Here is an 18,733-nt window from a genome sequence, read left to right as displayed (position 1 = left end):
TTCTCCTTGGAGTGTGTGGAGGGAGTCTGGCTCTGCCAACACCTTGATTTTGGCCCATTCATACTGATTTTGATGGTCTAGCCTTAAGAACTGTGAGAAAATAAATTTGTTGTTTGAAGCTACCAGTTTGTGATAATTTGTTACAGCAGCTACAGGAAACTAATACACAAGGGCGTCCAAAGATGCTCACAGAGAACGGATGATATATGTGGAGGGAAGGAAGCTGTGTATCAAATCTCAAAATGCAAAGCCTGCTTCCTCTGCAAAAGATGGAACCTGGCTTGCCGGAAAATGTGGACAGGCACATTTAGTAGGTGGGACAGGGAGAGATTTGGTGTGGATGTGTTTGAGCGATGGACGCCCACCCTGGTGAAATGTACAAGGGGCATCTAGTCAACGAGGACCCAGCAGGACAGAAGTAAAGAATGGGGCTGTCCATCCTGAGGGAGGAGTTGAGGTGGGCAGGTAGGAGTGAGCATTTGCCAAGGATCATGCTCCTGTCTTGCTCCTCTGGTACCTGCAGCGTGCTCTCTCAGGCCCTTGGGGAGCTTGAGGGGTTGGGAGAGCATTGAGTGATGCTAAAGGCAGCATCGAAGCCCAAGAGGCTCAGAAAGGGATGGTGTGGGCCCAGGATTGAGCGATGGTGTGAGCTCTGGGAGCGGTCACGAGACGGATGCTCCTGGATATGGCCTCTCATCTGAAGTCCTTTCTTTCTTTTCAGCTGTCACCTGAAGCCAGTCAACCCTCGGAGAACATCTTATCCTCATCCGACCAGCTTTCTCTAGGCCAAAGCTTTGTGCAAAGCCACTTTCAAGCACAATACAGGTAAGATCAGTCATGTATCATCCAAGGGCTCAGCATACTTGCTGGGAACTGCTGTCCCCTGGCCATTGGCCCTGAGATTACAAAGTAACAAAATCCTTAAAAAAAACCCTTTCTCTTTCCTATGATAACCCCCAATTAACCACTCACTCCTGTTGTCTCTGACCTGTAGTATTTCTTCTTTTCCTCCTTCCCAGTTTCCAGGCCTTCTACCTCCCCTTGAAAGAGGGGTGATAGAGGGTGAATCTGCAGAGGATGAATGTGGAGGCCGGGCTATCACTAGTGAGCAATCACCCCAAAGCTGGGGAGAGGCTTCCTCTTTGCTCTTTATGGCCAGAGAGCCCAGCTGAACAAGTCGTTCTGAGTTCAAGAGTTCCCAGTGTTATGGAGAATATAAAAACAGATAAATTGCCAAGCCTTTGACTTCAAAAAGCATGTGTTGCTCCTGGGCATTTTTATAGGAAAGTACAGAGACTTGACAAAGGCAAAATCTCCAAGTATCACAGCATTTAGTGAAAGCACTTATTGCTGTGATAGGTCAGAGAGGAGGCCCCCACCCCGCCCCTGGGTTCTCAGGGGAGCATGCCTGTTGAGGGGTCTGAAGGGTGCATAGGATCCAGTGGGTGGGAGGGAGCAGATTCAACAAGAATGAGTCAGGCTGAAAGGTGAGGATCAGGATATAGGGGAAACCGTCAGTGATCAGGATTTAGGGGAAACCATTAGTTACAGAAAACCTTTGGGTGAGACGCTTGCTTGTCTGTGAGTAAGCACACATGTGCATTTATTTATTTTTAAATATCAATGCTTAAACTTTATTCTTAACTGATAAATAAAAGTGTGCCTATTAATGGGTGTACCATATCATGTTTTCATGTGTGAACACTGTGTAGTCTTTAAGTCACGTTAAACATATTTCCTCAAACATTTATCATTTCTTTATGGTGGAAACTTTTAAAATCCTTTCTTTTGGCTTTTTGAAATGTACAGATTTTTGTTATCTAAAGTCACCCTACTGTGCAGTAGCACCCCAGAGATGTGGCTCCCTCTAAGTGGCCATTGAGCAACCTAATCAACCTTTCCCCATCTCTGCATCTTTCCTTCTCTCTCAGATTCTGGTGACTTCCTTTCCACTCTCAACTGCTACAAGATCAACTTTTTGAGAGAGAGAGAGAGAGAATATATAAATATATATATACACACATATAATATTTTATAATATATAATTTTATAATATATATATAAAATATCATGGGCTTATGCATGATATATAATTTAAATATTAATATAATATAATTTTAATATACACACACTTTTTTATTTTGGATACTGGGGATTGAACCCAGAAACACTCTACCACTGAGTTATATCCCCAGCCATTTTTATTTAATTTTATTTTTTTTAATTATGTAGAAGTGGATGCCTAGACTTCTGTTTTCTTTCTTTCTTTCTTTTCTTTTTTTTTTTTTTTTAGTTGTCAATGGACCTTTATTTTTATTTATATGCAGTGCTGAGAATCAAACCCAATGCCTCACACATGCTAGGCGAGTGCTTTACCACTGAGCCACAACCCCAGCCCTATTTCTTATTTTGAAACAGACTTGGTAACCTGCCCAGGCTGACCTGGAACTTGCGATCTTCCTGCCTCAGCCTTCCGAGTTGCTGGGATTACAGGCGTGTGCCACATCATTTGGCTTTTAACATATATTTATATGTAATAGTATTGGGTGAGGGTTGTGGCTCAGCGGTAGAGCGCTTGCCTCGCATGTGCAAGGCCCTGGGTTCGATCCTCAGCACCACATAAAAATAAATAAATAAAATAAAGGTATTATGTACAACTACAACTAAAAAATAATTTTTAAAAAATAGTATTTATCAGATAGATAAAGTCTAAGAAATATATGTCATATAATACAGCATATGCTAGATTACATAATATAATCACATATTTATAATATATGGAATATATAAAATAATGTATTATTATGTGCTATTACATTTATATGATATGTTATTATTTTGCAGTGCTGGAATTGAACCAGGGCCTTATGCATGCTAGGCAAGTGCTCTACCATTAGCCCTTTTGGTGTAGTGTAAATATGCCCATATGTGTAAAACAGGCTTTTTCTGTTATCCTGTAAGACTCCAGGAGGTGAGTGCTGAGATCTGGGAGGTAGGGCTTTTTGCACAGAGTTGCAGTAAGTGGCAGAGCCAGCATCTATCCTGTGACTCCCTGAAGTGTGAGCCCTGCCTTTGCTCCCTTTGTGATTCTTCCTCTTCTGTTGCTTTTCCATCTCATCTCGATTGTTCATTGTGATCTCTACCGCACCTAAGCGGGGCTGCCTTGTCTTCTATTGTGGATACCAAAACCTTCCAACATTTTTTCCCTTCTGGAGGTTGCAATAAATCATTTCAAAGTGGAGCTTTGCCCAGCATTCTTCTGGATTGGCAGTCCCTGTCCTGTTGTTTTTCTTCTTTTAATTACTTTTCTTTAAACAAGGTGACACCCGCTCCGTCTTGTAGAGTCTCCCAACCTGCAGTCATTGCCTTCCGTACTGTTGGGGGATTGCATTCTTTGTGTGTGATCAGGAGGAGGTCACTTAAATCTGCCTGCTTTAGGATTTAAATTATATTCTATAATCAGTGATCAATAAGATATGATCACCCTCTTTGAGGGTGCTTGTGTATTTAGAAAGGCCAAAGAGTCAATAGAGCACTTTGCAAGCACCCGAGACTCATAGCATGTGAGAAGTTGAGGTTCTCTGCTGACCCAGAGAAGGAGGAGCTTGAAGAAACTGCCACAGAGTGCCAGGGGATGGGGAGAGGCGGTGGCATTCCATTCCTGCCCTGGGATGCTGAAATACTGGGTAACAAAAATCTCCTCTAAATGAGCCTGACTTTCATTGCTGGGCTTGAAGGAAGGCCAACTCCTTCCCTGAGAGGTGAGTGATCCTCCGGGAGGTATGCAGAGAGCAAACCTAGATTTTGTGCCTGCTGACCTTGAAAGTTCCTAGCCATGTCAGGGCATCCGTCTTATCCTCAGGTATCCAAAGCAGAGGTTGCCAGGAACAAAAAAATAAAGAGACAGAAGGAAAAAACAGAATAGAGGAAGAGGAAGAAGACATTGAGGAGGGAAAGGGGGAGACTAAAGAGAGTCCGTATTAGAGAGTGGGGCGGTGTCCGGTTCCTTGCTGTCCTTGTGCCATAAATTAACCTGGTTATTTTTTCACTTTGTTTTCTCTATGCATCTCCCCTCATGTTTATGTATGCACTTTTTTTTTCTTTCTTTTAAATGTTCAAGTGCTTGCTACTGTGCTTGGCCTAGTGGTTACCATGAGGAACGTAACTCCTTGCCCATGAGAGAGACATAGTAACCCAATACACACACACACACACACACACACACACACATATATATATATACACATACATACACATATATATGTATATATACACATAACACACATATGTATGCACGCACACATATGTGTACATTGTATGTATACACACGTATACATATGTATACATATATGTACATACGTATATATATATATATTTGTGTGTGTGTTTGACTTCCTGTATCCACAGCTTCTGTATTTGCATAGTCCACCAACTGAGGGTAAAGATACTAGAAAACAATCACTTCTAGCCAAGTGGTGGTGCATGCCTGTCATCTCAGCTATTTGGGAGGCTGAGGCTAGAGGATCACAAATTTGAGGTCAGTCTGGGCAACTTAGCAAGACCCTGTCTCAAAGTAAAATAAATAAATAAATAAATAAAAGGGCCTGGAAACTTTTGTTAATCCTTACCAAAAAAAAAAAAAAAAAAATGGCAGGGGGTGTTGGGGATGCAGCTCAGTGGTAAAGTGCCCCTGGGTTCAATCACTAGTACCGAGAAAAAATTGCATCTGTATTGAACATATACAGATTTTTCTTGTCACTATTTCCCAATCAATATGGTAGGACAATCCTTTATGTAGCATTTACATTGTATTAGGTGTGATAAACCATCTAGAGGTGGTTTAGAGTCTGTGGGAGGATGTGTAGGTTCTGTGCAAATATTATTCCCTCTTATGTTAGGGACAGGGACATGCACAGAATTTGTTATCTGCAGTGGGGTCCTGGGATCAATCCTGAGGATATGTGGAACAGCTCTTCCAATTCTCTAGATATTTCATTTGTGCCCTACTATGTGCCTGGTTCTGTGGAAGGTGCTGTGAACAATACCCAGCCCCTGTTCCCATGGAACTCACATTTTGCTGGGGGCACATGAGACAATACACAAGTCAACCAACAACCTGAGCTGGGGCTCAGAGAATGATAGGGAGCAACCTGGGAGGTGGGGAGCCAGCCAGCACAGATAGGTGATCATCAAAGCTTGTTTTCAGAGGAACATTTGAGCCAAGCGTCGGGTAAAAGGAGTTCACCATTCAAGTAACTGGGGATGGCATTCCAGACAGAGGCGAAGGCCAAGGGGCTGATCTCGGCAAGTTCAAGAGATAGAAAGGCTAATGTGACTTCCAGGAGGTGAGAGAGCAGGAGACGGGGCCAGGGATGTGGGCAAGGGCCTGGTAAGGCAGGTTTTTTAGTCCATGTGTGGGTTTCAGTCAGAAGGACACGGGAAGCCAGGTGTGGTGGTGCATATCTGTAATCCCAGCTCCTTAGGAGGCTGAGGCAGGAGGATCCCACATTTGAGGCTAGCCTCAGTAACTTAGTGAGATGTTCAGCAGCTTAGAGAGAGACCTGCTCTAAAAACAAAAAATAAAAGGGGTTGGGGATGTAACTCAGTGATAGAGCACCCCTGGGTTCAGTCCTCAGTACCCCACAGGCCATGTGCAGAGGTTAGAGCAGGGTGTGCTCTAGCTCATCATTTTAGGAGATGACTTGGTTGTCATAGCAGTGGAGGGAGGTGACAGTGGAAGTGGAATTTGATGTTGCTCCATAGTCGTCACAGTGGGGGATGACAGTGCCTGGAACCATGAAGGTAGCATGGAGATGGAGGGAAATGGGTATGTTTTGGACATTGTCACCAAGGCTTGCTAGTGGGCTCAGGGCTGGAGCTGAAGGGACTGAGGGAAAGATGATATTGTAGGGTGACTCCAGGGCTTTTTTGGACTCTTACCTGGTGAGCGCTGAGGAGGGTGTCTTCCAGTACATGTCTCCAGTGCCCGCCTTGGTGTGGGTGAGTCGGGAGATCCCTGAGCAAGGGACATTGAGCTGATCAGATATTAAGGACTAGCGCTGTCTTCAGTAGAGTCCTCCCCTATAGGATGATGAGTAAGACGTCAGGCGTTGATGCTAAAAATGGACTGGTGACCGCTAAAAATACTTGCTTTGTGCCTGAGCATCTATAGTAAAGTGTCATTAGAAACCCCATCCAGGTGAGGGCTTTCAGGGTGCGGGAAAATGACTTTCTGCAGCAGTGGGGTGGGGACAGCTGGTGGCCTGGGAGGGTTGGCACTTGCTGTCCCTTGTCTGTTTCCATGCAGAAGGGCATGCATGGATGGTATCAACCTTCCTTATGGAATTGCGTGAAATTGGGAATGGATATGAAACTATGGAGTGATTCACAGGTCTCTGCACACTGAGGTTCTCCCTCTTCCATTTCCCATTAATTTTTTTTTTTTTTTTTAATGTATTGGGGCTCTCTTCCAGGCCTCATGTATGCTAGGCAAACACTCTACCACTGAGCTACACCCCCAGCCCTCTGAAGCCTTTTTTTTTTTTTACCTTTTTTAAAAAGATATTTTATTTTTTAGTTGTATTTGGACACAACACCCTTATTTCACTTATTTATTTTTATGTGGTGCTGAGGATCGAACCCAGGGTCTCGCACGTGTGAGGCAAGTGCTCTACCATTGAGCCACAACCCCAGCCTCCTCTGAAGCCCTTTTTTAGGGTCTTTTTTTTTTGAGCTGAAGGAGAGAAGAGGGAATAGTATTAGGTGCTGGAGATTATGGGTTTTAGGAAAAATGTTGTTGTGATGTTGGAGTTTTGGCTTGAGCAGAGATTGTGTGTGTGTGTGTGTGTGTGTGTGTATGTTTGTGTCTTCCAAATTCTTCTTGTCATTCCTAGACTTGATTTCCAGAAAGTCTAATCTGTTGTTCCCATTTCAGACATTTCCTTTTAGGCAGAGTATATTTTTAATTTAATTAATTGATTTTTGGCACTGGGGATTGAACCCAGGGTTGCTTGCCCACTGAGCTACTTCCCAACCCTTTGTACTCACTAACTGGCTGGAGCTGGCCTGAAACTTGCCATCCTCCTGCCCGAGTCTCTCGTAACTGGGATTACAGGTATGTATCACCCTGCCCAACAAGGCAGAGTATATTTTTGAAACAATTTGACAAGGACAATGAATATCATAGGGAATTGGGTTCCTGAACATGGAAAGGCAGTGTGGTGGTTTTCTGTCCCTTTCTTTTAAGAGAGCCCAGGATCTAACAGGACAGGATAGCAAGTGCTCTGGATAGGGAGGGTGAAAGGATCTCTCAGGCCACATTTGGGGTATTACAACAGCCTGTTCCCATAGCCAGAGCTTTCTGTAAGAGTGAAGTGGCCTTATGTCGAATCTATTGGTTACATTTCCTATCCTCATTTCTCAACTTTGGTGGAACGGGTGTATTTCCTATTCTTTCTATAGTCTATTTTGAAAAACAATATCATATTTTCAATAATCCACTTTAACATTGAAGCGACATCCCCAGGTTAGTCTAGGGCATTGGGTTAACATGTGTGGGGTCCTGGGTCCTATCTCCAGCACGACAGGATGAATGAACGCATGAATAAAATAATATTAGCCCATTCTGAGTTTTCTGCAAACTACACATCTCCTACTCCCGATACACATTTGGGGCTGAATGTAAAGGTCATGTCCCTGGCCTGGTTTAATATGATGTAACTCTAAGGAGAAAAAAAAAATGCAGCCCAGTTTAGTTGAAATAGGCTGAAAAAAAATGAAGAAGTCAACAACAACAACAAAAAATACTCTCTTTGTTTGCATAAATGTGAAATGGAGATTTGGAAATTCCCCAAAGACAAAAGTACATCCTTCAGGACAATTTTATACCTCCGTAGGTAATAAGAGAAGGGGGAGGGGAACTGGGAGGGAAAGGGCAGCTACAGAGGAGACCCCCAGGATTGCCAAGTCCTGGCTGTGGTTTTTATGCTGCTTTTACCAAAACACTACCATGGTTCTCCAAGGGGAAATTTGCCAGAGGCAGTGAGTAGGGATATTAGACCAAACACAAAACAGTGGGGGCCAGGGAGGTAGCTCAGTGGTCAAGTGCTTGCCTAGCATGTACAAGGTCCTGAGTTCAAGCCCCTAGAACTAGAAAACAAAACAAAACAAAAAAAAAGCAAAACACTCACCAAAAAATCCTCATGATACAACCAAAATATTTCCCAAACCACTGGGAGTCCATTTCCTAAAATCACTTGTTGACCTTCTGATAACTTGTGTTCATTCTGTTAAGTGACATCGGAAAGATTCACCTCTCCATGAGCAGAGGCCTCAGGTTCTCCTTGGGTGACAACCCCAGGTTTGCATTCTTGCTTGCCTCTGGGTTTTCCTGTTTTTGTCTGCTCAGTGGAAAACCAATTGAGCAGGACAAGCACTTTCCAAAGGGACTCAGGAAGCCTGGTCCTGATAACCTGCTCCAGCTTACCTGCTGACTTAACCCAGGCCAGGTTGTCCAAAGCAAAGAGCACAGAGCCAGGCTGCCGGGAGGGAGGGGGATGGAGGGTATTGTTCTATATCCCCAATGAAGTTCATGCAGATTTTAGGATAAGGAACAGAGTGTGCGGAAACCCCTCATACCTTGGAATAATATGGTGAATTATACAGTCAGGGAAATCAAATTCGTGCACCTAAGTGGAATATAAAATTGTGCTTCACTTTTCAGTGGTTCAGAAGTAAGGAAGTGTTAAAGGTAGAGTTGAAAGAATATAAATATATAAATATCTACTCTGAAGTAAGCAATTCCTTACTCATTTATACTCAAGAATTCAGGAATGATGAGGCGCACAGAAACTGAGCCTCACTTTGGTACTTCAGAGTGATGTGTCCTTCGACAGCTACTTAACCTCTCTGTGCTTCAGTTTTCTCTTCTGTAAAATGGGTGAAATGCTGACTGTTTATGGGAAATACGTGGGGTAATATGTGCTTGATTCTTAGAGGGATGCCCAGTTCCTAGTAAATGTAATTTCAATGTAAACTTTTATAATTTGCCGCTATTTCCTGAGCTTTATTGCTTCTTGCTCTGTACAATAACGAAGGCAGAATACATCAATGGCCATTCCAGGTGAGCATTAGAGTCATTTAGGGAACTTCTAAAATTCTGATGTCTGGGTCCCCTCCCCATCTGCTTTGAAATAGAACCTCTGTGAGGTAGGGCCTGGGCATCCAAATATTTAAAAAGTTGCCCATATAATTCTGGGACCCAGGAAGGTGAGACCCAGGGGGAAAGATGGTCCTGAGAGCCCTTCAGTTTGAAAACTGTCATGCTGTTACTATCTAGAGGGACTATAGGGCCCGTCCCCATGTTTAATGCACTAACATGTGGTTAAACTTTCTTCCTTTCTTTTTTATTGGGGTAAAAGTCCTTTGCTATAAAAATAAACCATTTTACTTTTCTTTTAAAGTGATGTTAAACATGTACCATTCGGTGGCCTTACATTACATTCACCGTGCAACTACTACTTCTGTGTAGTTCCTAAGCATTTTTATCACCCCGAAAAAAAAGCTCTGGGACCCAGTTAGCAGCCAAGCTCCATTTTCCCTTCTGCAGCCCCTGATGACCAGCAATTTGCTTTCTGTCTCTGTGGCTTAACCTGATCTGGATATTTCATATAAATGGAATCATACATAATGTGGCCTTTTGCATCTGAGATTTTTTTTTTTTGTGTGTGTTACCAGGGATTGAACTCAGGGGCACTGCACCACTGAACCACATCCCCAGCCCTATTTTGTATTTTATTTAGACACAGAGTCTCACTGAGTTGCTTACCACCTGGCTTTTGCTGAGACTGGTTTTGAACTCGCGATTCTGCTGTCTCAGCCTCCTGAGCCGCTGGGGTTACAGGCATGTGCCACCGCACCTGGCTGCATCTGGGATCTTTCTGAGCACTTAGCATCATATTCTCAAGGCTCACCCACGTCGTATCAGGACTGACTCCTTTTTATGGCTGAGTGATATTTCACGGTGTGCTTACACTACATTCTGCTTGCCCACTTATCTGTTGATGGACAGTTGTGTTATTTCTACCTCTTGGCTCTTGGGGGCAGCAGGACCATTAGGAACATTTGTGTACAAGGATCCGTTGAAACACCTGTTTCCAGTTCTTCCAGAGTGGAATTGCTGGGAGTAGAGGGGCAACGGGAATTTTATGTTGAACTTTTCAAGGGGCCACCAAACTGTCCGCGCGTTTACACTTGGCTCTCTGTTCTTTGTCCTCACAGGTCTTCCTTGACCTGCCCCCACTGCCTGAAACAGAGCAACACCTTTGATCCTTTCCTGTGTGTGTCCCTTCCCATCCCCTTGCGCCAGACAAGGTATGTGAGATGTGAGTCCCATCCCCTTGCGCCAGACAAGGTTACAGTTGGCTCTGTGCCTTTGACTTCCCTCCTGGCTCATTGAACCTTTTGGCCTTGTGTCCGCCATGTTTTTTTTTTTTTTCCCTTTTGCTTCCAAAAAAAACCTCAGAGTTTCTCTAGAAGCGAGTCTTGTAGCCACGTGGCCATCAGTTATTGAATGTGACAAAGTTACATCCCTTCCTTAGCAGAGGAGGGAATAATGAACACCATAACGCTGTGTGTGTGGGCACCAGGCCTGTGTCCCATTGAGAAGCTCGCGAGTGCCCCTGGTCAGACAGGAGCAGATCAGAGCGAATCAGTCACTATGGATTCCCTCTGTTTTTGTTTTCAAAGTGTTTTTTCTTCTTTGTGAAGTTGTAGGGAAATTATTTCTTAAAGGAGCAAAGAAAGAGGAAGAGGGGAGATGAGGTAAAGGGAAGCAGGGGCTGGGATGGAGAAAGGCTTCAGGGCTCTGCAGCCTGCTATACAGAAGGCCACCCCAGCAGTGGCCAGGAAGTCACCTGGCTCATATCAGCGTCATGGAATAATCGTGAGCTTGTAGGTAGGGAGCCACTGAGATGGACACATTTCTTCATTGTGTTCCCCACCTCCTTAAGTACCATTTCTCCTACCCTTTACCTGTTGACACTTCTGCATCTGTAGGATGTAGCTGCAGACACACCTTCATGAATCTTTCCCAGGTTAACCTCTGTTTCTGCTCTGATATCCTGTGCTGTCTGTCACAAATGTAACTATTGACTTATGCTGTATCATGACTTACGCTACCATTAGACAGGGCCCTAAGACTTCTGGCCTGATGCAGCAGAGCCCAGGGCTGAGACTGTGGCCTCTGAGGCTGCCCAGGTTCAAGGCTAAGCCCTACTAACTAGCTATGGGACTTGGGCGATTATTACAGAATAGGGTAGGATAGGAGAAACAGCAGTCAGGAAAGTGGCCCTTGGTAAATCAGCAGAGGGAGTGGGAAGTAGAAGCAGATATTTCCCGGGGTAAATTTTATTAATAAAGGAGAGCATCAGCCAGGTGCTGTGGTGCACACCCGTAATCCCAGTGACTCTGGAGGTTGAGGCAGGAGGATCACAAGTTTGAGGCCAGCCCCAGCACCTTAGGGAGACCCTCAGTGACTTAGCAAAAATCCTGTCTCAAAATAAAAAGTGAGGACTGGTTTTGTACCGCAGTAAGCACTGTGGGTTTGATCCCTAGTACCAGAAAAAAAAAAAAAAAATGAAAAGGAGAGAATCATTAATAGGGTTGATTTGTACTAGAAGCAGCTTGGTTGCTTTACAAACTTTACAATTTATTTTTGCTTCATTTTATTTATTAACAGTTAGAGTCTTGAGGTCAGAGGTCTGTGAAGTGTTTCTTCATCCCAAACTGTTTCATTTTTAACTCTTTGAAAAAGCAGTTTAAGGAGATTTGGCTCTCCGCTGCCACCTGGTGGCAATATACCTAAAGTGCAGGGACCCAACAAGGAACCTGACTGTGCTCTGTCAGTTCTTTAACCACGTGGCTCATTCCTATTTTCCAGGTTCTTGAGCGTCACCTTGGTCTTCCTCTGTAAGAGCCAGCGGTTCCTGCGGGTTGGCCTGGCTGTGCCGATCCTCAGCACAGTGGCCTCCCTGAGGAAGATGGTTGCGGAGGAAGGAGGCGTCCCTGCAGATGAGGTGTGATGGAATTGCATGGGGGCCTGGTCACTGGATGACAGAATGCTGACCTGGCCAGCTGCCTAGGCTAATTTGTGGTTCCCAGGTGACTCCAGCATGACTCATGGGTTTCTTGTCTGATGAGTAGTTCCTGGTGTCTGAGGTTACCCAGCCTTGACTTTCTCCACGTCACGCAGGATGATCTCAGAAGGATGCTTTGCCTTCCGAGAAGGCGATGGGACTGGGATGGGGATAGTTCTGACGGTAGTTAACCTCAGTCACGTTTACCAAGTGCCGGGCACAATTCTGTGAATTTTATGTTCATTTCTATTCATAGCCGATTTGATCACGACCCCTCTTATAAAGTGGCTATTACAAAAGTATCCTCATTGTGATAGCAAGGGAAGAAAGTAATGAGAGGTTGAGTGACTTGCCCATGGTCACACAGCCAGGAAGTGGCTGAGCCAGGATTTGAACACAGGTATTTTGTTTCTAGAGCCTGAGCTTCTCTTCTGTATTTTTACTCCTGAGAATATAAACCAGGGTGCTGAAGGGACAGTAAATGAAACAACTGGGAGAGATGAGGATGTGTGACATGAGAGAGGAGATCGGGAAAGGAGGATGGCTCTCTTTTGTTGTTTAAGGAGTCCTGGTAAAGGACCGAATTCACTCTGGCTGGAGGGGTCCCTGTGACACAGTGGGGTTAGAGGTGACAAGCAGTGTGGCCGAATGGGAAGGGCTCAGTGGGGTTCAGCCATACTTAGGCCCCTTGACTTTGGACCATGTAAGTGATTGGTCATCCCTCTCCTTCTTTAGCTGTAAATTGAACTTTTATTTTTTTTGTTTTTTAATTCTATATCTACCTCATAGAATTTTTGCTAAATTAAAAAATATTTTTTTAACTTTTTTGTTAAGGTATGCATATTTGTGATACAGTGCACAGACCTTAAAGTTGTGGTTTGTTGAGCTTTACTTACGTGCACACCCATATAGCCACTGAGCCTTTCTACCATCCCTGCATCTCCTTCCTGCCCCCATCTCAACAGTCTCTCTGATCTCAACCACTCTGTATTTTTTTGGGGGTGTTGCTAGGGATTGAACTCAGGGCCACTCGACCACTGAGCCACATCCCAGCCCTATTTTGTACTTTATTTAGAGACAGGGTCTCATGGAGTTGCCTAGTGTCTAGTTTCTGCTGAGGCTGGCTTTGAACTCTCCATCCTCCTGCCTCAGCCTCCTGAATCACTGAGATTACAGGCATGTGCCACAGTGCCCAGCTATAGTGTTTTTTGTTTTTTTTAAGGAGGATTTTAAATAGGGGGAAAATATGTATCTTGCTTTGTAAACTCTAAAATACTCTAGGAGACCTATTGTGCACATGTGTGTCGGAGGAAGGGGGCTGGGGGTGGTGGTGAGGGAAATTTCGGGGAAAAATGGAAGTCCTAAAAGATCAAAATTCTGGAGAGATAGAGTTTGAATAATAGAAGAAGGATGGTCAGAAATATGAGAGGTGTGATATATTGGTTCAAGGAGATGGAAAAAACTGGGGATGCTAGTATAGGGATTTCTTTTATTTTTTCACCCTGCTGTAGCATGGAGCTAAAATCCCAGCCTCTCAAATTAAAAAATTAAAATTTTGAGACAGGATCTTGCTAAGTTGTTGAGGCTGGCCTCAAATTTCTGATCCTCCTGCTGCAGTGTCCCTAGTCACTGGGATTATAGGCACGCACTGCCACACACGGCATATAGGACCTTTTTTGACTGGAACTTGAAATCTATTTTGATGTTTTGTTAGCAGTTTTTTCCACATTTTTTTTAAGCTGTCATTGCAGATACATTTAAAAGTATTTCCACCATCTTATTTTATGATTTCAGTTCGCCCTGCTTTTCCTGTTTTTTTGTTTTTTTTTTTTTGACTCTTAAAGCTTTATTGCTTCTTTTGAATTCATAACTTTTTGTTTTGTGATTTAGGACATATATATTTTATTTATTGCTTTTAATATTTATTATTAAAATGTCAGTATGCATCATTAACAAAGGCTAATGTTACAAAGATCTTGGTATTTTAATTACCTTTATACTTATTTTTTTTAAGTGCTTCTTGTTTGTTTGTTTTTGTTTTTGAACTGGGGATTGAACCCAGGAAACTTTACCACTGAGCTACATCCTTGTCCCGTTTTTACTTTTATATTTATTTATTTATTGGTATTGGGATGTAAATCTAGGATGCTTAACCACTGAATCACATTCCCAGCCCTTTTTTATATTTTATTTAGAGACAGGGTCTCGCTGAGTTACTTAGGGCCTTTCTAAGTTGCTGAGGCTGGCTTTGAACTTGTGATTCTCCTACCTCAGCCTCCTGAGCCTCTGGGATTATAGGCGTGCACCACTGTGCCTGGCTTACCCTTATACCTTTTTGATTTAGATAACTATAGATAGATGTTATTTTTTGTATCATAATACCTCCTCCCTTCTCTTCCACTTGTAGCAAAAGTAGTATTCGTTATGTTTTCCATTTTCTTTGATTTATCCTTTCTTCTTACAACTCATTTTCCTTCTGATTCAGTTTTTTCCCCTAAATATTGAAATGTATCTTTTACAAGAGAATTTCCCATCAAATGTGCCTTGAATGGATTATATGAGTTATAAATGCTAAGTTATTGATTATTTCAGTCTTGGGGCAGCAGAGTTAGGTCTGGGGCAGCTAGGACCCTCAAGGTAGTCACCCTTCTCCAATACCAAATCATCTCCTGTGTTTACCTGTTTTCCATAAACATATTTTTCACATGTGGCATAATGTAAAAAAGGTTAGTAAAGCTACTTGGAAATTCTCTCATTGAACTTCTGTGAGTGGTAAATACTCACTTTTTATCCAAAGGGTCTTTATTTAATACTAATTCTTCAATGATAGTTTAGCCGGGTATAAAACTTTAGATTTTCAAAGGTTTTTTTGGGGGGCATGGATTGTGGTTGAGATGTCTGTGGTCAATCTGATTGTTATATCTACTAATTTTTATTACTTAAAATGTGTAGGCACTTGAAAGGAAAGGGTAAAAGGAGTTTTAAGACTCTCTTGTCACTTCAATTTCTTATCTGTTAGGTTCTCTTAGAGAAATCAAAAGGAAAAATGATCCTTCTCATTTCAGGTGATCTTGGTTGAACTGTATCCCAATGGATTCCAGCGGTCTTTCTTTGATGAAGAGGACTTGAATACCATTGCAGAGGGAGATAATGTGTATGCCTTCCAAGTCCCTCCGTCACCTGGCCAAGGGACTCTCTCAGGTATAATAGTGCTTTCAATAATTTTATTTGGATATAATGAGTTATGGGTTTGAGAGGTCCTCTTTGAGTGCTGAGTCACAAAACATTGAGTTTTAGTGTTTAAAGTGTCAGGTTTATTTTTCCTGCAACTTAGTGGGCAGAAGGTTGATATTAGAAATTATTCAGCTAATAGTGGGGTTCTCAGAACCTTAGTGAATATTAGAATCACCCAGAGGGCTTCTTAAAACAGATTTCTGGGCTCTGTCTTCAGAGTTTCTGATTCTGTAGGCCTTGAGTGGGGATGGGGCTGAGAATTCACATATCTAACAAGTTCCCAGGAGATTTGGATGCTTCTGATTCAGGGACAGTAGTTTGAGAAGCACTATTTCCTGTAGGTACTGATATGATCTTCATTTCTGGGACTCTTATGATTCAAGGTGTGTGCTTGAAGTAAAATTTCTACAAATTTGTGCAGTAGATGGCCAAAGAAGTTAGTAAATGACTTTTTTGTTAATCCTTCCACTTCCTGATGCGTAGTTTCCTAAATCTTAAACTGACACAGTCAAATCTCTAATAGTCTCTGTTTTGGCCCAATTAGCCAGTCTAGAAGGCTCCTATTTCTTCTTTAAAGGACTTTGTGCCAGTATTATAGTATAGTAACTGTCCTCACTTTATCCATGGCTTTCTTATCTGTAGTTTCAGTTACGCATGTTCAAATGTGGTCTGAAGATATTCAATGGAAAATTCCAGAAATAACAATTCATAAATTTTAAAATGATTACATATTTTATTGGTACATTATGTTTACACATAATAGTGGGATACATTGTGACATATCATAACTTTTTTGGTGGTGCTAGGGATCAAACCCAGGGCCTCATACATGCTAGACAGTGCTCTTTCACTGAGATATAGCCCAAACCCATAATTTTTCTGTTATTTATTTTTTTTGTTGTTAATCCCTTTCGGTGCCTAATTTATAAATTAAGCTTTATTATAGGCATAAATGTATAAGAAAAAACACAATAGCTTTTAAGGGTTTGTTAGTATCTGGGGTTTCAGGCGTCTGTGGAACACCTTGGGATGTGTCTCCTTTTGATAAGGGGTGACTGCCATACCCCCTATGAATCCTGTGCTCTGGCTCCAATCCTCAGCCAACTATGGCTGCAGGCTGGGAGAACTGGATGCTTGATGTTCTCTGAATCCACAGGGACACTCTGAGCTTTGGAATCTGAAACATGGAGAATAGTTGAATCCTTCTTCTTCCTCCATAAATAAGCCTTTTACCGTCTTGGTCTGGGGGCTCTCTGATCAAGGCATAAAAGCAACTTTTGGAGTCCACTAAACCTCTGCCTTGATTTTAAAATTATTGGTCAAATACAACTCCAAATTCATGCATATGATCTTTGTGTAGCAGATGCTTGATAGCACAGGTACCATGAACCTTATTGTCTCCTGCTTGATAACTCTGATGTCCTTCCGATGGTGGAGAATAGATGCTCAGAAAGGAAGAGAGCTAGAGAAGCCAAGGATCTTCTTTAACACCCTTTGTCTCCTCCAGCTCATCCATCGGGTCTGTTGGGGTCTCCACGCTTGGCAGCCCGAGAGGGTCAGCGATTCTCCCTGCCTCTCCACAGTGAGAACAAGGTGCTAATCCTTTTCTGTAACCTGGTGGGGTCAGGGCAACAGGCTAGCAGGTATGTTTCACTTCAACCTTTTTTTTTTTCCTACCTCATGTCTGGGATTTGTGGACCTGTACTTGGGATTCTGTCTAGAATAATTTTAACTTGATAAAATTAAATATCCACTCCCAAGGTTAATAAACCAGGAGAAGGGAGTAAGGGATTTTTCCGAACAAGAGAATTAGAAATAATTGCTTTAAGCAGATGGCTAACATCATCCTCAATTAAACATCAGAGTTTTCTTGCTAATTGCAAGAACAATTATTCCTGCCCTCACCAACTATTATTTTATATTGTGTTGTAAGGGTTGGCAGTGTGGTCAGCTGAGCTCAAAAGAAATTGGCTCTAAGAAAAGAGGAAAGAGTGTTTACTCAGAGGCAGGACATTTGTCTGGCATGTGCATGGCCCTGGGGATTCAATTCCCAGTACTGCAAAAAGCAGGTGTTGTGGTACACACCTGTAGTCCCAGCTACTTGGAAGGCTGAGGTGGGAGGATTATGAGTTCAAGGCCACCTTGGACAGTTAGCAAGATTCCATCTCAAAGAGTAAAACCAAACAGATAAATAAATAAATGAAAGAGGAAATGAAATTGCCACTATTTGTATATTATAGGGTAGTCTGTCCAGAAAATCAAGAAACGGAAAGTGATTAGAATGGATGGAAACATTCAGGAAAGCAATCGTTTGGTTACCTTACAAATAAATAAAACCAGATAGCTTTCTTATTAGGTCTAAATAGTGTTCACAAAGAAATGATAAATGTTTTGAGGTAATGGATATTCTGATTACCCTGATTTGATCATTCCATGTTGTATACATGTATTAAAACAACCCTATAAATCTGTGTAATTATTTGTCAACTAAAAATAGAATAAAACTTAAAAAATAAAAACAAAGTGTTGAAAGATAGAATCCCAGGCTGGGGATGTAACTCAGTGGTAGAGCACATGCTTAGTAATATACAAAGCCTGGGATTCAATCCCCAGCATTGCCAAAAAAGAAAAAGAGAGAGAGAGATGGAATTCTGAGAAGATGTTTATAGATTGATAAAATGTTTCTAAAGTTTTTCTGGAATAATAAGTTGTTAAGAAAAAAAACACAGAAAATATTAAAAGAGGGAAGAATAAAGAGGAATTATGGTAAAATTTAATTTATTAAAATACTATAATATAGACAAAAATATATACAATTAAATCAATGTACTATAGTCTAAAGTATCTATTATATGATAAAATGGTAACTATTTCACATTTTTAGGGAGTGAATGAATTATTCAGTAAGTATGCTTAGCTAATTGACTTTTTTCCTTTGTTTTATTTTAAATAATCAATTCTTTATTCTTGCCATAACTTTATATAAACAAATCACAGATTGATCAGAGAGGTAATTATAGAAAAGGAAACCATAAACTATCTAAGACAGTGTAGGGGACTATTTATGTCTTTGGGTGGCACGCGGGGCTACTTAACACGTAAGGCAGGAGGAGGCCATAAAGGAAAAGGTTAATCTTTAAAATATATGTAACATTTTAAACAAAAAACAAATTTAAAAGGTAAAGGACAAATGAGAAAAAAATATTCATGTCCTGTGATAGGGGAAGGATTCTTGTCCATTATGTAAAAACCTAGCTCTGCCCTCTCTGAACTAATGAGATAAATGCACTCTCAGTAAAATGAGACCACAGAGATGAACACGAGTTCACAGAAGAAATACAGGCATTGGTGAAAATATTCAGTGC

The 18,733-nt window shown here is 42.0% G+C and overlaps 1 protein-coding gene across 2 annotated transcripts in view; it reads left to right on the top strand.

Moving 5' to 3' along the window:
• The window catches only part of Usp43 (ubiquitin specific peptidase 43), a 70,652-nt gene that overhangs the window by 15,792 nt on the left and 36,127 nt on the right, over window positions 1-18,733 (top strand). For both annotated transcript variants that reach the window (XM_027946943.2, XM_027946942.2), the window contains exons 3-7: window positions 722-825; window positions 10,279-10,371; window positions 11,939-12,074; window positions 15,200-15,335; window positions 16,876-17,011. In XM_027946943.2, the coding sequence (XP_027802744.2) occupies window positions 722-825; window positions 10,279-10,371; window positions 11,939-12,074; window positions 15,200-15,335; window positions 16,876-17,011 (605 nt within the window). The remainder of the gene's footprint in view (window positions 1-721; window positions 826-10,278; window positions 10,372-11,938; window positions 12,075-15,199; window positions 15,336-16,875; window positions 17,012-18,733) is intronic.

The sequence above is a fragment of the Marmota flaviventris genome, chromosome 17 (assembly GCF_047511675.1).
Source record: "Marmota flaviventris isolate mMarFla1 chromosome 17, mMarFla1.hap1, whole genome shotgun sequence".
NCBI classification, from domain to species: Eukaryota; Metazoa; Chordata; class Mammalia; order Rodentia; family Sciuridae; genus Marmota; species Marmota flaviventris.
This window is presented reverse-complemented; position numbering and strand designations above follow the sequence as displayed.